This window comes from Eulemur rufifrons, chromosome 8 (assembly GCF_041146395.1).
Source record: "Eulemur rufifrons isolate Redbay chromosome 8, OSU_ERuf_1, whole genome shotgun sequence".
Taxonomy (NCBI): domain Eukaryota; kingdom Metazoa; phylum Chordata; class Mammalia; order Primates; family Lemuridae; genus Eulemur; species Eulemur rufifrons.
Genome location: NC_090990.1, coordinates 33,507,116 through 33,533,336, shown reverse-complemented (window position 1 = coordinate 33,533,336; position 26,221 = coordinate 33,507,116). Strand labels below are relative to the sequence as shown.

General features: G+C 39.0%; 1 protein-coding gene and 1 pseudogene across 7 annotated transcripts in view; one reads left to right on the top strand and one right to left on the bottom strand.

The window, feature by feature from the left end:
* Positions 1-26,221, top strand: part of LOC138390622 (phosphatidylinositol 3-kinase regulatory subunit gamma) — a 137,996-nt gene that overhangs the window by 76,892 nt on the left and 34,883 nt on the right. For 6 of the 7 annotated variants that reach the window (XM_069479910.1, XM_069479913.1, XM_069479911.1 and 3 more), the window contains 2 exons: positions 10,633-10,741; positions 13,433-13,531. In XM_069479910.1, coding sequence (XP_069336011.1) covers positions 10,633-10,741; positions 13,433-13,531 — 208 coding nt within the window. The remainder of the gene's footprint in view (positions 1-10,632; positions 10,742-13,432; positions 13,532-26,221) is intronic. The other variant, XM_069479916.1, reaches the window with a different exon arrangement.
* On the bottom strand, positions 21,858-22,350 carry LOC138389489 (ubiquitin-ribosomal protein eS31 fusion protein-like; annotated as a pseudogene).

Sequence of the window (26,221 nt, the reverse complement as noted above, 5' to 3'; positions counted from 1 at the left end):
CATTCCCTCCTCCCCTGAGCCTTTGGCAACCACCATTCTGCTTTCTGTTTCTATAGATTTGACTACTTTAGGAACCTCATGTAACAGGTATCATATAATAATTGCCCTTTTGTGACTGGCTTATTTCACTCAGCATAATGTCTTCAAGGCTTATCTATGTTGTAGCATATGCCAAAATTTCCTACATTTTTAAGGAGTTTGTTCTTACTTATTAACACATTTGACTGCCACACTAGAAAAAAATTTTTTTTCCTTGGGGCCACGGTGTTTTGTTATGAAAATAGAATAAAAACTTCAAAAACAAAATAATCCTTTCTAATTTAATGAAAAATTTGTTATTTTTTATTGTTTTCTGTGTGTGAATTATATGCAACTTGAAAAATAGTTCTCTTGGCTCCCAAGGTGAAGAGGTGTGTGAGTTACATATGCTTCATTAGGCCCTGGGCTCAAAACTAGCGTGAGTTAAATACAACTCACATAGCAGTTAATGTGTTAAGAATGAGGTTTACTAAGAAGCTGATCTGAAGCTTCATGTGAATAGGCAGAAACTTGTTAACTGGAGGCCTTCACTGAAGGGTGATAAGATGATAAATACATTTTTCATCAGGTAACTCCCAAATATCTGTATTTTTGTGTCTTTTTTGGGGTCCTGTCAGTTTCTCCAGAGAAAAAAAATCTCCCTAACTCCTGCCTGGGGGTATAAGCTTGATAGTTCATCGTTCTGAGAACTGAGGTGGAAAAGGGGATGGGAGACTCTACCTAGACTTTTCCTTAATTCTATTGTTTTCAATAAAGGGCTCATTCCTATTCTCAGCTGTGCTTGGTGTTCCCTGAGTCTGGAGCCTCTCTAGTTTTTTCTCTGGACTGGTGAGTTTGCAGTCAGCCTTCGTCTAGGGTTGGGGAGGGCCAGTTGCTTAGTTGCATGGCCAGTTAAGAGGGGTGTTGGGAAGCAGAACTATGGATCTAACTGCTCTTCCTATAGACCCTTAGCCAATTCTTCTGTTTTTGGCCCCCTCCCTCAATATTCCCTTCAGAGACGCATTGTGCTTCCAATTCCTGGCCTTTCCAGGATACAGTGGTGTGAATGAGATTGCTTTTTATTGGACTTCTCTCTTCAGGCTTGGCTTTCAGTTTTTGCACTCTACCAGGTCAAATTTGTATTAAAGTTTTGTGGCTGTCATCTGCTGTTATTTACTCCCCTAATCTCTTTACTATTTTGTGTTTATACCTTTAAAGATGTATTTTATTTCTATTTTGGACTGATTTATAGAGGTAGTAAACAACTACATGTATTTAATCCATTGTATTTTGGCCACCGTACTTCTCCTGCCTAATTTCTTTTTACGCCATAGAAGCTTTTCAAATGAGAGACATCTATAAAGTTTGGAGCAGCAGCATTGGCATCACCTAGGAACTTGTTAGAAATGTGTTCTCCTGGACCCTAACCCATACCTAGAAAATCATATTCTGCATTTTGCAGGATCCCTGGGTGATTTATAAGCATTTTATTTTATTTATTTTTAATAAGCTTTTTAAAGTATAAGAAGCACTGGTCTAATTCACTGTGCCTACATAGTACTTGATACATATTAAATGCTTGATATATATTTTATTGAATAAATGCCTGGTGAGTCTTCTGTTGGACAGTCAGAAACTTAGAAGAGTCCCAGTAATTAGAAATATTGTTTTGGGATCAGAATATAGATATTATTTGAAGCTACAGGAGTAGGTGAGAGTATATAGTAAAAAGAAGACCAAGGAAAATTGTTTTAAAGTGTGGATGAAGAAGAAGGAAGAGAGGGCCATCCGGGAAAACTGAGAGCTAAGGAAGGATAGACGCCCAGAGTACATGAGGTGTAGGAAAAGGAGCAACCTTCAAAGAGAGAGAGCTGCAAGGTAAGTGTCCTTCAGGGAGAGCCAGATTTCAGAGAAGGCTAGGAAGTAGGGAAAAAACACTTTCCAGAAGGATATCGAAGCTATACAATTGTTTAATTAGAGTGCAGGGGAATGATCAGGGAAAAGGCTCTGGAGGACACAATAGAATGATGAACAGTGAGAGGATGGGTTGGTGGTGGGGAGGCAGCTCAGGGCAATATTGGGGTGAGAACACAGGAGACAGTAGGTGGCTAGAAGGCACTTCCACTATTCCCCAAGTCCTACTCCCTATGTGCCATTTCTTTTACTTCTCTTAATTTTCTCTTGGACTTTATACACAGGCACACACATGTTCCTTTAGTCTTGGCTTCCTTGACTATTTCTCTCTAGATTCAGTGCCTTTATTTATTTATTTATTTAGAGACAGATTCTCGTTCTGTTACCCTGACTAGAGTGCCGTGGTTTCAGCCTAGCTCACAGCAACCTCAAACTGCTGGGCTCAAGCGGTCCTCCTGCCTCAGCCTCTCGAGAGATTAGGACTACAGGCATGTGCCACTACGCCTGGCTAATTTTTTCTATTTTTAGTTGTCTGGCTGATTTCTTTCTATTTCTAGTAGAGACGGGGTCTTGCTTTTTTGAGGCTGGTCTCTAATTCCTGACCTCAAGTGATCCTCCTGCCTTGGCCTTCCAGAGTGCTAGGATTACAGGCATGAGCCACCGCGCCCGGCCTCAGTGCCCTTATTTTGTGTTCCATGGCACCCTCTATTTTCTCTCTCTTTCGTAAGATTTTTTGTTTTCAAATTTTTAGAGACAAGGGGTCTCACTATGTTGCTCAGGCTGGACTCAAACTCCTGGGCTTAAATGATCCTCCTTCCGCAGCCTCCTGTTTTTTTTAAATTGAGATATGTCATTGCTGGACTTCGTGGCTCATACTTGTAACCCCAGCACTTTGGGAGGCCAAGGCAGGAGGATCACTTGAGGCCAGGAGTTTGAAACCAACCTGGGCAATATAGCAAGACCTGCCTCTACAAGAAAAAAAAAAAAAAATTAGGAAGCCATCGTGTTGTGCACCTATGATCCTAGCTATCTGGGAGGCTGAGGCAGGAGGATTTCTTGAGTCCAGGAGTTCGAGGTTGCAGTGAGCTATGATTGTACCACTGCACTCCAGCATGGATGCCAGAATGAGACCTTATATCTAAGGAAAAAAAAAGTTTTGACTTTGCTTATTTAACTAGATGTGCCCCCAGTGCAAACTAGAGACATATATTCAAATACTATTAGCTTTTTTTCCCTTCCATTTTTGATTTAAAATCATTCTTCATAATATCAAATCGCAGCATAGAATATGAAGGCTGAGATCTGCCATACGTATCCTTGGTTTTAATAAGTACATAAATCTGATTTTTAATTTTTTAAAAAACATTTAAACTTTTTTTGGAATTAATTCCAAACTTAAAGAAAATTTGCAAAAATAAAAATACAGAGAACCACCCTTATGTTATTTACCAAGTAAAATGAACATTTTACTTTGTTTGCTTTATCATTTGTGTTCTCTCTGTTTATATAAAATAATATTGCATTTTTATTAACTACTTGAGAGTAATATTCATCCTAGCCCTTAATCCCTAAATACTTCAATGTGTATTTCCGAAAAGTAGGACTATTCCTTACATAATTACATTACACTACAGTCATCAACTTCAGTACAGTTAATGTTGATACAATACTTTAATCTGCTATTTGTAGATTATTTATAGATTATGACCAAAGAAATAAATTTGTACAGTGCTGCAGCCCCTGGATATTTTCTTTAATTAAAAAATATCAAAGTGAACTTTTTGAATGTTTTTTGAAAAAAATCAGAAGATACAATACAATAAAAATGGTGGGTTATGGGTAATTTTTTGTTTTTGTTGTTAAAACATATAAAGAAAACATACATACGGTGTTTTCCTCTGCTGTTCCTCCATCCCTGTTTTATCTACTTTTCTTCCAGATATTTGTATGCATATATGTATACGTACACACAGACACATGTACATATATATGTGTGTATATTCATATATCTACATATTAATTAAAACTGAATTTAAATATTTAAATATTTTAAATATAATGCCAGCTGTTACTCCAAGATAGGGAAAAATATTTTAAATATTTAAAAACTTGTAATTTAATTTCTAAAAATGGAAATAGAAGTATTTTTCACTGTCTACTAAATAGAAGTAAAAGTGCTCTGTATTTTATGGATACTCATTTAGGAAGGTATTTGCTCAAGTACATTTAACTTATCACTCAGCACTGCATTGCTCACCCAACGCAGAACTACTTTGTCAAGGGATTGAAAGGATGACTAATGTACCCTAATTAGCTTTTCCCTCAATATGGTCATCTTGACCTATTTAAAATCTATGTGATTTGGAATTTTTTTACCTTTATATATAATATCATAAACTGGAGGAGACATGTAGATACAAATCTGCTTATCTCCATGCAATTAGGTTATTAGAAGATAAATTTTTATTCACTTTTGTCTAGTATATTTTACAATCCACACAGGGGATGAGGAGCAGCTATCAGAGAAAGCAAGACATTGAGATTGAAGATTCAGGTTAGTTTAGTTGGGCTAAATTTTGCGTGTACTCATGATTTTAGGAACAATGAATTATCTTGAAAATTTATCCTTTTGGATTGTAAAGTCCGTACCTATAGAGACTATGCCTATCTATTTCACTGCTATATTGACAGCTTCTAGAACATATTAGGTATTCAATAAATATTTCTTTGATGTATGTATGGAGTACTGATAGAGAAGAATGTAAAAATAGGCCAATATTGCATTCAGGTCAGATCTTATAGTTCATTTATGATTGTGTTCTTTTAACAACTTCATGTAGGAGCTGCTTTGTAATAATTTCATTTTTCTTTTATTACTGGAGATGAGAAAAGCAAGATACAAGGAGGAGGCTGTGGGCAGCACTTTGTAATAGATATGAAATGGTCATTATATGTTTGTTGGTGGTAGAGCTATCAGAGAACTATCATTGTCTATAAATAGCAGCTTCCCCATGCAACCTGGTCAACTCAACTCAATATAGAGTTTCTTTAGTGAAGGGATATAGACAACAAGAAGTCTACGGGTGAATCTTTTTGGTGATTAAGGTGTAACCCACCTGCTGATGCAAGGAAGCAGATTGGTTCTTGTTTGGGCCCTGCTAGTCTTGGCAATCACTAAGAACTAGATTAGAGAAACTTAGTGTTTGAACTTAAAGTTTCTCTATCGAGGATCCATTGCTCCTTTTTCTGGGTTTCCATTACACTTTATTTTTACCTTATTATATAGTATTTACCTCATTCTACTGAGTATTATGGTTAGGTGTTTCTATGTATTGTTCCCTCTAGCTTTGTTCTTTTGAGTACTGGGAATACCTTGTCTTTGTACCTTTCATAGCTATGGCACAGTGCTTCGTATAGCCCAAGTTTAAACTGTTAATCCTTAGAAAATGTAATAACACACATAAAGGTTTCTCTTCCTCCTCTTTTCTTTTTTTTTTTTTGTTGAGACAGAGTCTCACTTTGTTGCCCAGGCTAGAGTGAGTGCCGTGGCGTCAGCTTAGCTCACAGCAACCTCAGACTCCTGGGCTTAAGCGATCCTACTGCCTCAGCCTCCCAAGTAGCTGGGACTACAGGCATGCGCCACTATGCCCGGCTAATTTTTTTCTATATAGATTTTTAGTTGTCCATATAATGTCTTTCTATTTTTAGTAGAGACGGGGTCTCGCTCAGGCTGGTCTCGAACTCCTGACCTTGAGCAATCCACCCGCCTCGGCCTCCCAGAGTGCTAGGATTACAGGCGTGAGCCACCGCGCCCGGCCTTCCTCCTCTTTTCTTTTTCTTTTTTTCTTTCTCTTTACTTTTTAGAATAAATATTTATTGCCTTTAAAAAAAATGAACTGTTAATCCTTAAGTGGGTAAGTAGAAGAATTTAAATTTTGCAAAGTTATAGTTCCAACTGTAGCTACTTTTATAAGTCTTATAAAATCCTTTCCTTTTCTTTTTCTTTTTTTTTTAGAGACAGGGTCTTGCTCTGTTGCCCAGATGGGAGTACAGTGGCACGATCTTAGTTCAGTGCAGCCTCAAACTTCTGGACTCAAGCGAACCTCCTGCCTGAGCCTCCTGAGTAGCTGGGACTATAGGCGTGTACCACCATGCCCAGCTAATTTTTTAATTTTTTATACAGATGAAGTTTCACTGTGTTGCCCAGGCTGGTCTCTAGCGATCTTCCCACCTTGGTCTTCCAAAGTGCTAGGATTATAGGCACAAGCCAATGTGCCAGGCCTCAAATCCTTTTCAAACAAGATATTTAGCCAATTGAAAAAAAGTATGAATTATAGCAAGTTCTTCCCGTATAGTAATTTCAGAAGTCTGGTATTTCTGGGTTTTTTTAAATTTCTTAAATTTTTAAATTGTTTGAGATACAGAATTCATTTACCATACAATTTACTCACATTGTATAATTCGGTGGTTTTTAGTATATTCGTAGAGTTGTGCAACCACTACCACAATTTTGGAGCAATTTCAATCCTCTTTATTTTTTATTTTTTAGACGCAAGGTCTCATTCTGTTGCCCAGGCTAAAGTGCAGTGTCACGATCATAGCTCACTGTAACCTTGAATGCCTGGGCCCAAGGGATCCTCTCGCCTCAGCCTGCTGAGTAGCTAGGACTAACAGGCATATGCTACCATGCTCAGCTAATTTTTTTTTAAATTCTTTTGTAGAGACAGGCTCTTGCTATGTTTCCCAAGCTGGTCTCAAACTCCTGGCTTCAAGTGATCCTCCCTCCTCAGCCTCCCAAAGTGCTGGGATTGTAGGTGTGAACCACTCTGCCTGGCCTCCCTATCCCTCCTTCCTCTTAACCGCTCAGCCCTAGGAAACCCTTGATCTGCTTTCTATCCATATAGATTTGTCTATTCTGGACAATAGAATCATAGAATATGTGATATTTCATGACTGACTATTTCTACTTAGCATAATGTTTTCAGATTCATCCATGTTATATCATATATTAGTACTTCATTGCCAGATAATATTATGTTGCATGAATATATACCACATTTGATTTATCTATATGTCTGGTGTTAGATATTTGGGTTGTTTTTATGTTTGGGGCTATTACAAATAATGCTACTATGAACATCATGTACAAGTTTTTGTGTGGACGTATGTTTCCTTTCTCTTGCATATATATGTAAGAGTAAAATTGCTGGGTGACCATTTAACCTTTTGAGGAATTGTCAGACTATTTTCTAAGCAGCTGCATCATTTTACATTCCCACCAGCAGTGTATGAGAGTTGCAATTTCTCTATATCCTCACTAACACTTGTTATTATCTGTCTTTTTGATTATAGTCATCCTAGTGAGTGTAAAGTGGTAATTCATTGTGGGTTTGATTTGCATTTCTCTGATGGCTGATGATGTTCAACATCTTTTTATGTGCTTAGGAGCCATTTGTTTATCTTCTTTTGGAGAAATATCTATTCAGAGCCTTTGCCCATTTTTAATTGGGTCATTTGTCTTTTATTATTGAATTATAAGAGTTCTTTAGGTATTCTAAATATAAGTTTCTTATGATATATACAAAAATATGTTTACAGATCTATTGACAAAAATTTACAAAGATGTATTTATCAGATCTATTTAAAAAAATCTCCCATTCTATGGGTTATCTTTTTACTTTCTTGATGGTATCCTTTGAAGCACAAAAAAGTTTAATATTGATGCAGTTCAGTTTATGTTTTTTTCTTGTTTGTTGCTTTCAATGTCATATTTAAGAAACCATTACCTAATCCAAGGTCAAAAAGATTTAAGCCTATGTTTTATTCTAAGAGTTTTATAGTTTTATCTCTTGTATTTAGGTCTTTGATCCATTTTTAGCTAACTTTGATGTGAGGTAGGGATCCAACTTCATTCTTTTTGCATGTGGATATCCATTTGTTCCAGCACCATTCGTTAAAAAGACTTTCTTTCCCCCATTGAATTATTTTGACACCCTTGTTGAAAATCAGTTGACTGTAAGGGACTTTCTGTTTTGAGGAACGTTTTCACATTGTTCCTCTTTTCCCCCAAGATTGCCTGCAATTTTTTTGTTAAATCAAAAAAAAAAAAAAAAAAAAAAAAATTAAAACAATCTCAAAAGTTACAAGTACATTTTGAAAAACTTGATTTTTTTGAACCATTTGAGAGTAAGTTGTCAACATGATGCCCCATGGTGACCATGTTTATGTGTATTTATCAAACACAGGCACATTTTCCTACACAACTACAATACAACCACCAAAATCAGAAAATTAACATTCCTGTACTACTACCATATCATCCTTAGATCACATTCAGGTTTTGCCCTTTGTCCCGATAATGTCATTTATAGCAAAAGGATCCAGTCCAGAATCATACGTTGCATTTATTTGTCATGATTTTTTAATCTCTAGTCTGAAACATTTCCTCAGTCTTCTTTCTTTGACTTTCAAAACCTGTACATTTTTTGAAGATTACAGGCCAGTTATTTTGTAGCATGTTCCATGATCATGGTTTTCTGATGTTTTCTCATGATTAAATTCAATTTATGGGCCGGGCGCGGTGGCTCACGCCTGTAATCCTAGCACTCTGGGAGGCCGAGGTGGGCGGATCGTTTGAGCTCAGGAGTTCGAGACCAGCCTGAGCAAGAGCGAGACCCCACCTCTACTAAAAATAGAAAGAAATTATATGGACAGCTAAAAATATATATAGAAAAAATTAGCCGGGCATGGTGGCGCATGCCTGTAGTCCCAGCTACTCGGGAGGCTGAGACAGGAGGATCGCTTGAGCTCAGGAGTTTGAGGTTGCTGTGAGCTAGGCTGACGCCACGGCACTCACTCTAGCCTGGGCAACAGAGTGAGACTCTGTCTCAAAAAAAAAAAAAAAAAAAAAAAATTCAATTTATGCATATTTGGCAGAAATATAGAAGTGATGTTGTATCCTTCTCAGTGATTATTTTGGGGCCCATGATTTCACAATTACTTGTTTGTTTGTTTTTTCTTTTTTTGAGACAGAGTCTCACTCTGTTGCCTGGGCTTGAGTGCCGTGGTTTCAGCCTCACTCACAGCAACCTCAAACTCCTGGGCTCAAGCGATGCTCCTGCCTCAGCCTCCCAAGTAGCTGGGACTACAGGCACATACCACCACGTCTGGCTAATGTTTTCTTTTCTTTTTTTTATTTGAGACAGAGTCTCACTCTGTTGCCCAGGCTAGAGTGAGTGCCGTGGCGTCAGCCTAGCTCACAGCAACCTCAAACTCCTGAGCTCAAGCGATCCTCCTGTCTCAGCCTCCCGAGTAGCTGGGACTACAGGCATGCGCCACCATGCCCGGCTAATTTTTTCAATATATATTTTTAGCTGTCCATATAATTTCTTTCTATTTTTTAGTAGAGGTGGGGTCTCGCTCTTGCTCAGGCTGGTCTCGAACTCCTGAGCTCAAACGATCCGCCCACCTCGGCCTCCCAGAGTGCTAGGATTACAGGCGTGAGCCACCGCGCCCGGCCAATGTTTTCTATTTTTAGTAAAGACGGGGTCTCACTCTTGCTCAGGCTGGTCTCCAACTCCTGAGCTTAAGTGATCTCGCAAGCGTGAGCCATCGTGGCGGCCTCATCATTACTTGTGATATTAACCTTTATTGCTTGATTAAAGTGGTGTTTGCTAGATTTTTCACTATTAAAATTTTTTTCCTTTTGTGGTTAGCATTTTTTGGGAAGGAATTTTGAGATTATATAAATCTTGTTCATTAATCTTTCAGTTTTTTCATTTATTTATGCCTACATGGACACATATATTCCTATTTTGATTAATAAGTTATCATTATTTGTATCGATGCTCCATTTGTTCCAGAATGTCTGTTGGAGCCCCTTCAAACTCATTTCTTTGTTCTTTTGACATGGCCTCTCATTCTTTGAGCACTTCCTTCCTTTTTTGGCACAACATGATGTTCCAGGCTCATTTGGTACTTGCTCTACTCCATCCCTGGAATCAGCTATTTCTCCAAAGAGCTCTGGCTCCTTTTAGTGGAGAATGGTATTAGAAACCAAGATATGAGTGTTAGTTGTACATATTGGGGTATTGCTGCTCCCAGGACCCCGTAGGGGACAGAGTTAGGGAATATATATATTCCTTCTATGTAAGACATTTACATTCATATTTATTTTTATATTTATATATTGAAATTCATATCAATAGCTGTAATTTCAGTCTAATACTAGAGAGTTCATTCTACTATAGTTAAGCAGTTAACATACCCATCATCTCATATAGTTACCTTTTGTGTGTGTGTGTGTATAATAAGAGTAACTAAATCTACTTTCTTGGCAAATTACCAATATAGTATTATTAACTATAGTCCTGATGTTGTACATTGGTCACTTAGTGGCTTTTGGACTGAGTTGTTTGGGAAGGGGCTTCACATTGTCTTTTGAGAGACAATGAAGTTTTACTCAATTAAAAGTCAGTATTTTATAGGAAGGGAAAAAACCCAAACAGCTTGAAATTTCCACTTTTCAGGCAGTCCAAAAGGATTCCTTCTTTGGCTAACATTTAGCATAAAATAACACTTAATTTGATTGATAATTATTAGAATCTTAATGTACATTGGTTAATGAGCTGCTCCTGACTGAGGAAATTAGAAAACAAATAATAATTTACATCCATAAAATGACATTCATTTCTCTTCTAGCTCTTCCACCAAAGCCACCTAAGCCAATGACGTCAGCAGTTACAAATGGAATGAAGGACAGTTCTGTTTCTCTTCAGGATGCAGAATGGTACTGGGGAGATATTTCAAGGTAACTAAAATGCTACTACAATTGAATACAGTTTTTAAAAAAATAATTTTTGAGAATTAGTAAACTAAAACATTTTAACACCCCACTAGTTGTCATTTTGAAGATTACCATTTTAAAAATTGTGTGTGGGAACATTTCAAAAGTCTTTAATGCTTTTCTTCCATTGAAAAAGTGACAAGAAAATCTTTAAATTATGGGCATGATTATTACTTTTAATATTATAATGAATATGGATTTCTGAATAAATGAAACACATTTAGGATAGTTACATGCATGTGTTTTAATAAAAATACTTTCAGATTAATTACTTTCAGCTTTAATTTTCATACCTTTCTTTCTCTAAGGCAATGGTTCTAAAATCTTTGCATGCACAAAAATCAATTAAGATGGAGCCCAGGAATCTGCATCTAACACCCTCTACAGGTGATTTTGATGCAGACTCTACATATCTCACTTTGAGAAACAGAATTCTAGGACAGATTCACTTTTTTTTTTTTTTTTTTTTTTTGAGACAGAGTCTCAGTCTGTTGCCTGGGCTAGAGTGCTGGGGCATCAGCCTAGCTCACAGCAACCTCAAACTCCTGGGCTCAAGCCATCCTCCTGCCTCAGCCTCCCAGGTAGCTGGGACTACAGGCATGCACCACCACGCCCGGCTAATTTTTTCTATGTATATTTTTAGTTGTCCATCTAATATCTTTCTATTTTTAGTAGAGATAGGGTCTCGCTCTTGCTCAGGCTGGTCTTGAACTCCTGAGCTCAAATGATCCGCCCACCTCGGCCTCCCAGAGTGCTAGGATTACAGACATGAGCCACCGCGCCCGGCCCAGATTCACTTTTTGATTAAAATGTGGTTTTGGATAATTTTGAAGCTAGAGAGAGAAAAATATATATATATTTTTAAAACTTGAATATTATATTTTCTTGTTTTTATTTATCTATTCTTCTCATTAAACTTTGTTTTAATGGGTCTCAAATGTATTTTCTTTTTTCTTTTTTAGAGACAGGATCTCACTCTGTCACCCAGCTGGAGTGCAGTAGCACTGATCAGAGCTCACTGTAACCTCTAACTCCTGGGCTTAAAGGATTCTCCTGAGTAGTTGGGACTATGGGTGCAGGCTACCATACCTGGCTGATTTTTTTTTTTTTTTTTTTTTGTAGAGACAGGATCTTGCTATGTTGCTCAGGCTGGCCTTGAACTCCTGACCTCAAAGCAATTCTCCCGCCTTGGCCTCCCAAAGTGCTGGGATTACAGACATGAGCCACTGCGTCTGGCCTTTTTTTTTTTTTTTTTTTTTTTCCCCAGAAGCCCTTTCCATTTCTGTGAAATCAGGTTCCAGATTGATGCTGTATTCCTCACTACACTTGTCCTTCCCTTTCTTTTCCCTTTTCTCTCTCTCTACCAAAGTTGTACATACTTCATTTTTTTTTACCCTTACCATTTTAACTATTTTTAAGTGTTCAGTCCAGTGGTATTAAATGTATTCACATTGTTGTGTAAACCATCACCACCATCTATCTCTAAAACTTTTTCATCTTCCCCAACTGAAACTCTGTACCCATTAAATAATAACTTCCTGTTCTCCCCTCCCTTAGCCCCTGGCAACCACCATTCTATTTCCTGTCTTTATGAATTCAGCTACTCTAGGTGCCTCACATAAGTGGAATCATATAATATTTGTCCTTTTATGACTGGTTTATTTCACTTATTTCACACATCTTCAAGGTTCATTCATGTGTAGCATGTGTCAGAATTTCATTCTTTTTAAGGCTGAATAATGTCACATTATATGTATATACTATATTTTTATTTATCCATTCATCTGGACATTTGAATTTGATGGCCATTTGGATTGTTTCCAGCTTTTGGCTGTTGTGAATAACACTGCTTTGAACACTGGTGTACAAATATCTGTTTGATTCCCTGCTTTCAATTCTTTTGCATATATACCCAGAAGTGGAATTGTTGGGTCATATGGTAATTCTGTGCTTAATTTTTTGAACAGGACTTAATATATTTTATATTAAAATTGATCAGAACATTTTTATTTTAATATTGTACAATAAAAGAGTCTATTATATTTAAATGCTACTTAAATTTATATTTTAAGATCGTATGATTCTACTGTAATTCAAGAGTCTTTTATGCCCTGCCATTTTCGTTGAGTGTTCTAGTGTTCCTTAAAGCCCTGAAACAACTCTGCAGAAAGAATTTATCATCAAAGCATGATGTTGGCTGATTAAAAAAAAAGAAGGAATTTATCAGTATAAATTCAAATTAGAGAATATCATATTGAAAGTTATAAACTTAGTAAATTCCCCTCCTTCCCTACTACTACCCACACCCCCATTCAGCTGCCACTGTTGCTTACATATAACCTTTCTAAACAGCTGCTGTGTTTTCCTGAAACTCTACAAGTTCAGACCTGCCTAAGGAAGCCGTAAGGACTTAATGGAAACACTATCCTCTATACACAACTGAAATCTGGAAGAGTTTAAAAATCAAATAGCCCTTCCTTAGATTGCATAACAACAAAAATCAAAACAGAGCATATCTAGGGAGAACTAAACTACCTCTGAAGGCCTTCGTGATCCTATAACCAGACATACCCACCTCCCAAATAGCCTTAATAATAATATGCAAAGACAACCAATGCTTACATTTTTTCATTTTCCTATAATTCTGTTCTTCAGGGAGGAGGTGAATGACAAGTTACGGGACATGCCCGATGGTACCTTCTTGGTTCGAGATGCATCAACAAAAATGCAGGGAGATTATACTTTGACTTTGCGGTAAGTACTTTTCAGCCTTTTGACTGGTGCTCTCCCAGCATTATTTTGGTTCTGGGTATACAGATATTTCTGTATTTTATGTAAATCTTTATATATACAAATTTTCATATTTTTGTTTATTTTATATACATAATTTTATTTCAGCTAATTATTCTATACATTAAATATTTAAACATCTTATATAAAAATGGCAACTTTTTTAAATGTAGCAATGAAATAAAAAGTCTAAAATCCCAAAATGAAAGGGAGTAAGAAGTACATAGTTGACATTATGAATGAAATAGAAGTCATGGTCATAGCCTAAAGTTATTAATGTATCCTTCCAATAACCCTATTTTTTCCTTAATGCAGAAAGTAGAACTCAACGTAATTTTGGCTAATAAGGATACATAGAAGATGAAGCCTGTATCATGCCTTCCATGTGGGCATATTAGAATCTCTTAAGTGGTGGATGTATGACTTTCTATATTTATACAGAGGGACACATTTTAAAAATGTTAAGAAAAAATATATTAGCTATTTCCACATTTGATTTTAATGATTAAAATAGCCCAATTACAATAAAGTCTTAATGATTTTTTTTAAAGTGACTATTTAAAGAAAAGAAAATGATAACAGGCCGGGCGCGGTGGCTCACGCCTGTAATCCTAGCACTCTGGGAGGCCGAGGTGGGCGGATCGTTTGAGCTCAGGAGTTCGAGACCAGCCTGAGCAAGAGCGAGACCCCATCTCTACTAAAAATAGAAAGAAATTAGATGGACAGCTAAAAATATATATATAGAAAAAATTAGCCGGGCATGGTGGTACATGCCTGTAGTCCCAACTACTCGGGAGGCTGAGACAGGAGGATCACTTGAGCTCAGGAGTTTGAGGTTGCTGTGAGCTAGGCTGACGCCACGGCACTCACTCTAGCCTGGGCAACAAAGTGAGACTCTGTCTCAAAAAAAAAAAAAAACAAAATGATAACAGCAACATAACTGTTAACTTTTCTTATACTAAGCACTTTATATGCAATATATCATTTATTTCTCACAACTTTATGAGGGCATTATTGCTGTTCTTATTTTATAGGTGAGGCAACTGAGGCTTAACATGAAGGTCACATAGCTAGACAGTGGCAAAGGAATGGTTCAAGTACAAATTTATCTAGCTCTTTGCTGCCTTTCCAGCCTAGTGTGTTTAGGAAAAATAATGCCATATTTTATGCTAGAAATTTGGAGGCACTATATTAGTTTCTGGTAAAGACACTAAGAAGTTAATGCCTTAGCACTTGAATTGTGCTAAGGAGTAATCAGTGTTCTACAGTGGTTCATTGAACACATTTTTTCCCCCACTCCATTCAGGCTTCTGTCTCTACCACTCTACAGGGACTACTAAACCAATGGCCACTTCTCTGTTCTTACTTTACCTGACCTCTTAGCAGCATCAGTCATTAGACACTTCTTCCTAGAAACAGTTTATTATCTTGGCTGTTATGACATCATACTCTGCTGACTTTCTTCCTAACTCTAGGCTACTCCTTTGCTTAAAATCTAAATGTTAAGTGTTCCAGGACTCAGACTGGGACCTCCTTTTCTTCTCTATATTTATTCTCCTAAGGTGAACTTGTCCTGTCCTATGGCATTAATATATGTGATGGTTGGGCCAGGTGCAGTGGTTCATATCTGTAATTCCAGTGCTTTGGGAGCCCAAGGTGAGAGGATTGCTTGAAGGCCAGGAGGTTGAGACCAGCCTGGGCAATGTAGTAAGACACTGTCTCAACAAAAAATTAAAAACCCAATTAGCCAGATGTGGTAGCACGCACCTGTAGTCCTAGCTACTTGGGAGGCTGAGGCAGGAAGATTGCTTGAGCCCAGGAGTTTGAGCCTGTAGTGAGCTCTGATTGTGCCACTGCTCTCCAGCCTGAGTGACAGAGTGAAACCCTGTCTCTAAAAAAATAAAGTGAAAAAATATATATATGTGATGGTTAAGTTTAGGTGTCAACTTGGCTGGACTAAGGAATACTTAGAGAACTGGTAAAGCATTATTTTTGAGTGTATCTGTGGGGGTGTTTCCAGAGGAGATTAGCATTTGAGTCAGTGGACTGAGTAAGGAATATCCCTGCTTCAGTGTGTGTGGGCACCATACAATTTGCTGAGGGCCTAGTTAGAACAAAAAGGAGGAGGAAAGGATTTCTTCTCTCTGTCTTGGAGCTAGGACACAGTCTTCTGCCCTTGGACATCAGAACTCCAGCCTTTGGACTCCAGGAGTTATTCCCAGCACCCTCCTCCTCTCCCTCAGTTCTCAGGTCTTCAATCTTAGACTGAGTGTTACACCATCAGCTTCCCTGGTTCTAATGCTTTAGGACTTGGACTGAATCACACTACTGGCATCCTAGCTTGCAGATGGCCTGTCATGGGACTTCTCAGCCTCTATAATTACATGAGCCAATTCCCTTGTATTTCATATATATGTGTGTGTGTATATATAGATATATCTCCTATTGATTGGTTCTGTCTCTCTGGAGAACCCTGACTAATACAGATTTTGGTACCAGGAGTGGTTCTAGAGGAACAGAATTTTATGGATAAGTTTCCTTAATTGGTTTTGGGGTTTCTGGAATTGGCTCTCTAGCCTGCTTAAACCTACAAATGCTAAGGATTCTACTTCTAACAGTAGAGAGTACTGATAGACCATGGCCGGAACTATTTATATAGAGATGTGTAATATATCTGCATTTGATACTCCTAATTTACCACTTTATAGGAGGTAAGGAACTTGGTAACTCTGTATATGATACTTTCGAACATTTATAGAAAACTAAGGACTATAAAGGCATTGGTTGCTCCTTATGTCACGGGACAAAGTAATGAAACAAACGAATGAGTTCAGGCATTTGATTTCCAGATCTAGCTCCGCATAAATAGCATAGGAGTTTCTAAGTGTGCCCTGAGTCAGAATCTTTTCTCCTGTAGCCACAGAGCTGAAACTGCCAAAAATCAAGCACAAGCCCTCATCATGTGATTAATTGAATGACAATCAAAGTTGAACTCTCAGCCTTGCAAGGTGTTTACTGTTAAGGTGAGGGCATTGGTTAGGAAAGAATGGGATCGTGTAGGTTGGGATCGGGATTGTGAGAAGACCCTGATGGAGGCTGGGGACATTGAGCTCCTACATTCTGATGAATCTTTTTTGACAGCAGAAAGGCCATCCCTACCCACTGTTGCTTTTCTACCTCTGTTTGAGGGGATTAACTCTGAAAAAACCATAATGGCCTCCCCTGAGGCAGTTGCTAAGCAAGACAATGCTGATTCTCTTCAGGACCCATTCCCACCATCCCTCTTTGCTTCTAGACCTATAATTAAACTCAAGTCCCAGCAGGCCCCTAAAGGTGAGGTACAAAGTGTGACCCATGAGAAGGTATGCTAAGTGCCAAAAGAGCTACTTGGATTTTCTGATTTATACAAGCAGAAATTGGGGGAACATGTATATGAATAGGTATGTAGAGTGTGGGATAATGGTGGAAGGAAGATAAAATTGGATCAGGCCAAATTTATTGATACTGGCCCAAGCAGAGATTCTGTATTTAATGTACAGTTCAGGGACTTAGGAAAGGCACTGTTTGTTTGGTTTGTTGGCTGAAACATGGATCAAAAAATGGCCCACTGTGAGTGAGTTGGAGATGCCTGGTCTCCCCTGAGTTAATGTAGAGGAAGGGATTCAAAAGCTTTGGGAGACTGGAATGCTAGAGTGGATTTGTCACTTAAAAGCTACTCCCCACACTGAAGGGGGAGAGTCCAGAACATATACCTTTCAGCAGTACTTTGAGAAACAGATTTGTGAAGGGAGCCCCAACGTCCTTGAAGAACTCGGTGATTTCTCTTCTCTATGGGCCAGACCTTACAATGGAAACCACAGTCACTCAACTGAAAAACTTAAATGCAATGGGAATAATTGGATCCTAGGGTGGCAGGGGCCAAGTGGAAGCAGTCAACAGACAAAGGCAAGGTGGGCATAGTTACTATAATAGACAGCAGAGGCAAAGCAACAATCAGAATAGTCTGACTCACGTAGACCTATGGCATTGACTAGTTAATCATAGTGTTCCTAGAATGAAATTGATAGGAAGCCTACTAAATTCTTCCTTAATCTGTATAAGCAGAAAACTTTCAGGTCAAGTGATCAGAAGTCTAACTTGAATCATAAAAGCAGAGAATCATGGCCCTTGAATCAATTATGAGATTTGAGCCAGTTTACAGACCTAAAACCCCTTGAACAAAGGGGAGGCCAGGTCCTCTCCTGGAAGAACCCCAATATACTACTGAAAATTTATGCTATTAATCTTTCTCCCATCCTTCCCCAAAGGGTCTTATATATCCTTTTACCAGAGTAACTGTGTGTTTGGGAAAAAGAACTATTCAGCACTGGGGACTGCTGAATACTGGATCTGAACTGATACTGATTCCAGGAGACCCAAAATGTCACTGTGGCACTCTAGTCAGAGTAGGAGCTTATGGAGGTCAGGTGATCAGTGGAGTTTTAGCATATGTCTGACTCACAGTGGTTCCCCAAATTCATCCTGTTGTTACTCTCCCAGTTCTAGAATACATAATTGGAATAGACATACATAGCAGCTGGTAGAATCCCTACATTGGTCCCCTAACCTGTGGAGTAAAGATATTATGATGGGAAAAGCCAAATGGAAGCCATTAGAGCTGCCTCTATCTAGGAAAGTAGTAAATCAAAAACAATATCACATTCCTGGAGGGACTGCAGAGATTAATGCCACTATCAAGGACTTGAAAGATGCAGAGGTGGTAATTCCCACCACAATTCCCATTCAACTCTCTTATTTGGCCTTTGCGGAAGACAGATGGTTCCTGGAGAATGACAGTGGATTATCTTAAGCTTAACCAAGTGGTGACTCCAATTGCAGCTGCTATACCAGATGTGGTTTCATTGCCTGAGTAAATGTCCTGGTACCTGGTATGCAGCTTTTCTCTATACCTGTTCATCAGAAGCAGTTTGCTTTCCACTGGCAAGGCCAGCAATATACCTTCACTGTCCTAACTTGGGTATATCCACTCTCCAGCCCTGTCACAGTTTAGTTCTCAGGAATCTTAATCGCCTTTCCCTCCCACAAGGTATCACACTGGTCCATTGCATTGGTGACATTATACTGATTGAACCTAAATGAGTATGAAGTAGCACACTCACTAGGTCTGGACCTATTGGTAAGACATTTGCATGTCAGAGGATAGGAAATAAACTAGTCTAAAATTCAGTGGCTTCTATTTACTTCTTATATCTCTTCTCTTCTATCTTCCCCTCTCTCCCTCCCTCTCCTCCCCCACCCTTCTACATTCAGCCCCACTGGCCTTTCTCTACCTTATACATGTGAAACTTCTTCCTACTTTGGGGCCTTTGCAATAGCTATTCCATCTACTGGAATGTTCTTTCTGATCTTTGGTTGGTTCCTTTTTGTTATTGAGATCTCTCTTTAGGTCTTCCTTAACCACTCAATACGACATCCAAGGATATACATTACCCTAGTTTAATTCTCTGTGTGGGCAGCTCACTGTCTTTTGTTCTCCCCTCCCACCTAGTCTGTATCATCCCATTAGAATTTAAGTTCCCTGAGGTTGGAGACTTTGTTTAATTATTGCTGTATCCCCGATGTCTAGATAAGTGCCCGATAATGGATAGGCATTAGATAATGGATGCCTAATAAATACTTACTAAGTGGATGAATATACTCCTTATTTATCTGGAAAATGGTTTTACTCCTACATTAAGCTACAAAATTTCATTCCCTTTAAGGCTTTATAATATTCTATTGTATGTATACACTACATTTTGTTTATTCATTCGTTACTTGATAGACATTGACAAGAATGTTAAAAAGTTTCTCATGTATCTAGCATAAGGTCTGACATATAGTAGGTGCTCAGTAAATATCTGAATGAAGGACAGGCTAAATGAGAGAAAGACAAAGAGAAAGTTTCTCAGAGGAAATGCCAGTTGAACTGGTCCTTGATAGATTTTGCAAGGCAGGAAGTGATGATCTTAATTCAATTTAATAAATACTTATAGCTCAGTGCCAGTTACTCTGCAAAGATTCTAACAAAGAGTTAAAACTTTTGTCTCAATGAACATATAGGCTAGTGAGGGCAAAGAGAATAAGAAAATGCTTTGAATGAAAGTTAAAATAGCAGGAGAGGTTCAAACAATATGCTTTGAGTCCTGAAATGAGTAAAGGAGACATACTGTTAAGAGAATATAGAAAGCTGACCTTCATGGAATAAATTGTATTTGTAATGCATCTTGAAGAAGAGGGTAGGTTTGGACATGTGGAAACTGGGAGCAGAGTTGCAAGAATAGATAATGATAGGAGAAGAGCTATGGAGGTAAGAAAGTATAGCCATGTTCTATGAGATGCAGTCCTGTTTGGCTAGAGGGTTAAGATTGTAAAGAGGAGGAAGTGGTAGGGGATGGAACATTGGAAAGGGGTCATGTGGAAAAGGCCTTGAATTCTAAAATTTGGAGTTTGTATCTAATATTGTAGGTAGGCAGGGAGAACCATTGCATTTTATTCAGCAAGGAAGTTGTGATCAGGATATATTTTAGTAGATTAAAGAAGACAGATACTAGTAATGAATTAGAAGGCTATTATGAATTGAGAAGTAATGGTGATTCAGAATAGGATTTATTCTTCATTTAATATTTATTATGTGCCCACAATGTTCCAGGTACTGTTCTCGGTAAAGGAATGATGAATAAGACAGAGATGGTCTCTCTAGAGTGTTTATATTTTTGGTGGCAGGGGTGAGATTGGGGAGAAGAAGACAAACACATAAAAAAGAAATGTGATAACTTCATAGTGTATGAAGTGCTCATATAGGGATACTCAGGGTTATATGATAGAGAATATGAGGAAAGGGAGTTAAAAAATTTTTTTTTTTTTTTTTTTAAACAGGGTCTCATTTTGTTGCCTGGGCTAGAGTGCAGTGATGTTATCACAGCTCACTATAACCTCCAACTCTGGGGCTCAACAATCCTCCTGCCTCAGCCTTCCGAGTAGTGGGGACTACAGGCATAGGCCACCATGCCCGGCTAATTTTTCTATTTTTAGTAGAGACAGATCTCACTCTTGCTCAGGCTGGTCATGAACTCCTGGCCTCAAGCAATCCTCCTGCCTCAGCCTCCCAGAGCACTAGGATTACAGGTGTGAGCCACTGCTCCCATCAAGGAAAGGGAATTTAAGGTAGTTTTTAGAAGGAGGGCCTCTCTGAAGAGTTCAGTTCTGTCTGAGAACTGAAGAGTTAGAAAGAGCCAGCCAGAAAAGTATTTCAGGGAGAGAGAATAAAAAATGCAAAGACATCAATTTGGTAAAGATTTGGTGGATCCAATAAATACAAAGACCTTTGTAGCTGGCTTACAGTGTGAACCAGAGAGTCATAGGAGATGAAGTTAAAATTAGGAAGGACCAAGATTGTAGTGAGCTTAATAAGCCATGGTAAGGAATTTGAATTTTATTCCTAAGTGCCAAAAAATTAGCCAGGTATGGTGGCACTTGCCTGTAGTCCCAGCTACTTGGGAGGCTGAAGTGGGAGGATTGCTTGAGCCCAGGAGTTTGAGTCCAACATAGTGAGACCTTGTCTCAAAAAAAAAATTTGATAAAGGGTTTCAAACAGGGGAATGACATAATCAAATGATTGAATACACAGTTACCTAGGAGAGTGGCTCTAGGAAAGGAGTTAAGGAGCCAGAAGGCAATGTGTAGTTGACACCAAAAGGAATTTGGCAATAGAAGAGGTATAAGGTTGAGGGGGAGTTGAGGGTGACTGTGGTTTGAGCCTGCTAGGCTTAGAATTAATGTGTCATTTGTTTTATGTTTTTTTATGTTTTTTTTTTTTTTTTTTTTTTTTTGAGACAGAGTCTCACTCTGTTGCCCAGGCTAGAGTGAGTGCCGTGGCGTCAGCCTAGCTCACAGCAACCTCAAACTCCTGAGCTCAAGCGATCCTCCTGTCTCAGCCTCCCGAGTAGCTGGGACTACAGGCATGCGCCACCATGCCCGGCTAATTTTTTCTATATATATATTTAGCTGTCCATATAATTTCTTTCTATTTTTAGTAGAGGTGGGGTCTCGCTCTTGCTCAGGCTGGTCTCGAACTCCTGAGCTCAAACAATCCGCCCACCTCGGCCTCCCAGAGTGCTAGGATTACAGGCGTGAGCCACCGCGCCCGGCCTGAATGTGTCATTTGTAGAAATAGGAAAGTGAGGAGCAGTTGTTTTATTGGTGAAGAAGGGATAGATACTGATTTTTTTTGTTGTTAGCTTATATGTCTTTTATTAGCTCATACACAATTACTTATCTTCTGGTTTGTTGAAGCAGTAAGTTAGACAACATTTGCCACAATGATGTCTATCAAAGTGGCTGGCCATAAAAACTCCAGCACCACATTCATCTGAAGGACACTCCCAACAAAGAATACTAGTTTTGCCATTCTCACTCCCACCTTATAGTATTTCAGGACAGCCAGCTTAACCTTCTTTCTCTTACGTTTATTCTTCTTGGGAGTTATGTAAGACTTCTTCCTTTTCTTAGCACCATCACAAATGACATCTCAACACAAGATGAAAAGTGAGCTCCTTTTGAATGTTGTGGTCTGACAAAGGACATCCATCTTCCAGTTGCTTGCCAGCAAAAATCAGTCTTTGCTGATAAGGAGGAATTCCTTCCTTATGCGGGATCTTGGCTTTTACTTTTTATATTGTGTCCGAGGGTTCGACCTCAAAAATGATGGTCTTCCCCATAAGGGTTTTTATGAAAATCTGCATCTTGATGGCAATTCCACAGTAAATGGCAGATTAGAAAGGAAGAGTGCTGCTCTGGCCCACAACGGTTTCCCCAGCACCCCTGCTACTGAAAGTCCCACCCCTTAGGTGACAACACAAATGCTTGAATGATGTCCAGATATTGATTTTTAGCTGCTCCAGAGCTGCAAGGTAAAAATGTATCTAGGATATAGCTAGAGATTTAGGTTTAATGCTTAGGAGAGAGTATAGGGCCAGAAAGTATCAAGTCACTTTTATGCATAGAGTAAATGGGATTTTAAGAAAAGAGTATATAGAAGGAAAAAAAGTAGAGGCTGAAGGTATGTTTTTAGGGGAATAATGGTGTTTAGAGTCAGGAAGGAAACAGGAAGAGTAGTTTGAGAGGTTGAAAGAAAAGAGTAGTGTCATCAAAGTCATGGGAGGATAAAATATTAAAAAGGAAGGTGGCGGAAGAGAGGGAAGGCCTGGGATGCAGAGCAAAGGGGCAGAGTCTGAATTTGGTCAGAGTCATTGGTGACTCTCAAATGAGAGGAGTGAGAGTGAAACCAGACTATAGAGAGTAAGTGGTGAGGAAGTAGGGGTTTTTCAGTTCGATAACTGTTATTTATTTATATTAAATTGGTAAATAATATTCATTGTAGAAAGTCTGGATACTTAATAAATTTTTAAGAATCTGCTGTCTGTCAGGCATTGGGCTAGGTTCTGGAATATAAAGAGGAACATCATGATTCTTCCGTTCAATATTATAGTGAGGGAGAAACATCTATAATTAAAAATTCAGGGGGAGTGTGGGGAAGAGGCTATTAGCTGACCTGTGCCTGATGGAGTGGTGAGCTGAGAGGGAAGGGGCCCTGGAAGGAATTAAAAAAAAGTTCACTATTCTTCAATTCCTTCATTCCTTCTCTCCTCTCTGCTTAGAGTCTGTGGTCCATTATTAAAATTACCTGTGTGACTATATCCTCAACAAACTTGCCCCTCTCGGGATCCCTCCATTATAGTCACTTAACTAAATGCCAACACTTGTTAAATTCACTACTCTACTTAGTCCTTGCCTATACCTGGGCTGCTGAATGTGGAGAAAAAGACACTACCACACCGACTGGTCTCACATTAAATTCGTGACTGCTAACCTTAAGTGGGCTTTTAAAACCGCCCAGCTTGACTTCACCATTTCCACAATCCATTTGCCCTCCCACTTTCCTATATGACAATTTCATATGTTCTTTTTTTTCTCTTCAAATCGACAACTTTCCCCCGTTTAACTAAAGAACTTGCTTTATATTTCACTGATAACATGGACACAGAAAAGAATTCCCTTTTGCTTCTGTTGCCATAACTATCAACATATTTACACATTAGTGTGAATACTCTGCCTTTCTTTTGTTCCAGTGGATAACTGTTCATGTCCATGTCCAGGGTCTACATCTCTGTTTGTGAATAGGATCCCATCCTATGCCTCTAATTCACTCTAGGACATCACTCTAGGAATCATCTTGTCCTCTTTTTTTGATCAACAATTTTTGTCTCACTACTGGCCAATTTCTATCAACATATAAATGTGCTGTGTTATCTCTCATTTAAGAATAACAAAGAAAGAAAATTCCTTTGACCCTATATCCCTTTCTAGCTATTTCCCTATTTCTCTGCTCTCGTTTACAGCAGTATTCCTTGAGATATGTTGTCTATGGCATTCTAACGCTTCTTCCATTTTCTTTTTTTTAATCCACATTTTCATTTTTTTTTCTTTTTCTCCAGCAAATACTTTAGATTGCCTAAGGTTAGCCTCTCCACTAAGGGCTATACCTCTTTACTTTGGTATGATGGACCCAAGGTTTCACTTCTCACAACTGTATTCAACGAGGTGTGAGTTGTTAGAGGCACTTTATAGGGTCCCTCCCACTTCTCTGCTTCCAGCTGGGGCAGGGACCCAAAAAATGGCCTGGTGTCCTGACACTTCCCAAATCCATTTATTTCTTCTCAACTCAGTTCAGGTTGCGGGGAGGTGTGTCTACTTTGGGGAAACAGAGGTGGGAGTTCCCTGGAACTAAAACAGGCTCTGGCAGCTGCTGGGGCCATCCCTTGGTCTCTTATTTTGAAAAGAAGTTGTTCCTACCCGTGAAGACCCACGGCTTTGACCCAAGGCTGCTCCCTGCCATTCCACCAGGGCACTAATGGGCCCACACAGGGACGCCAAATTCTATTACTGAAAGTTTGGCTCTTGCCCCTGAGGCCACATCAGAAGAACAAGGACAAGTAGTTTGAGGAAAAAGAAAGAGGAGTTTATTAATTTGCCAACAAATGAAGAGGTTGGCAGACTCCTGTCTCAAAGTACTAACGTCCTCTTCCATTTTCTTGAATGCATGCCAGTCAGGCTTCTATCCTGACCATTCTACTGAAACCATTTCATCAGGGTCACTTAGTGATCTCTACTTTGCCAAACCCAATTGTCATTGGACTCAGTTGATAATTTCCTCTTTGTTGAAATGCTTTTTTAAAAAATTGGTTTTTGTGGCCAGGTGCAGTGGCTCATGCCTGGAATTACAGGACTTTAGGAGGCCAAGGTGGAAGTATCACTTGAGGTTAGGAATTCAAGACCAGCATAGTGAGACCTCATTGCTACAAAAAATAAAAAAAATTAGCCAAGCATTGTGGCGTATGTCTATAGTTCCAGCTACTTGAGAGGCTGAGGCAGGAGGATTCCTGGAGTCCAGGAGGATCCCTTGGCCCAAGCTATGATTGGGCCACTGCACTCCAGCCTGGGTCAGTAGGAGACCCTGTCTGTAAAAAAAAGTAGTTTTTAGAATATCATGCTCTTGGTTCTCTATTAATTGCTCCTTCTTGGTTTCCATTTCTAGTTCTTCCTCATGTCCCTGACAACTAAACGGTGGTGTAAGCTGGGTGGGAGGCTGACGCAGGAGAATTGATTGAGCCCAGGAGTTCAAGGTTGCCTTGCTATGATCGCGCCACTGCACTGTAGCCTGGGCAACCCCCCCCCCCAAAAAAAAAAGAAAGAAAGAAAAGAAAGAAAATTTATATCTTTAGCTCAGACCTTTCTCCTGAACTTTATACTCTTTAAGTAGGCTGCTATGCTGGATCATCTGCTTTTGAATGTTCAGTAGGTATGTCAAATTTAACATGTCTAAAACCAGATTTTTTCCCCTTTGAACGTGTTCTTTTTATATAGCCTTTTTCATGTCAATAAATGATGATTCCATTCTTCTAATTGCTTAAGATAAAAACCTTGAAGTCATCTTTATCTTGTCTCTTTCTCTCATAACCATATCCCAAGCCATCAGCAAATCCTGTCATCCCTCTCCTCAAAATGAGGACCGGGCACTGTGGCTAACCTGTAAATCCTAGTACTCTAGAAGGCCGAGGTGGGAGGATCTTTTGAGCTCAGGAGTTCGAGACCAGCTTGAGCAAGAGTGAGACCCGATCTCTACTAAAAATAGAAAACTTAGCCAGACATGGTGCTGTTACCTGTAGTCCCAGCGACTTGGAAGGCTGAGGCAGGAGGATTGCTTGAACCTGGGAGTTTAAAGCTGCAGTGAGCTATGATGACACAACTATACTCTAGCCGTCTCAAAAAGAAAAAAAAAAAAGTATTAAGAATCTCACCATTTCTCATCTCCACTGCTACTACCCTTGTCTAAAACACCATCACCTCTTGCCTAGTTGTGTTTGTTTTTTTTTTGTTTTGTTTTGTTTTTTTTGGACAGAGTCTCCATTGCCCTGAGTAGAGTGCCATGGCATCAGCCTAGCTCACAGCAACCTCAAACTCCTGGGCTCAAGCAATCCTCCTGCCTCAGCCTCCCAAGTAGCTGTACTACAGGTGCACCGCACGACGCCCAGCTAACTTTTTAATATTTTTAGT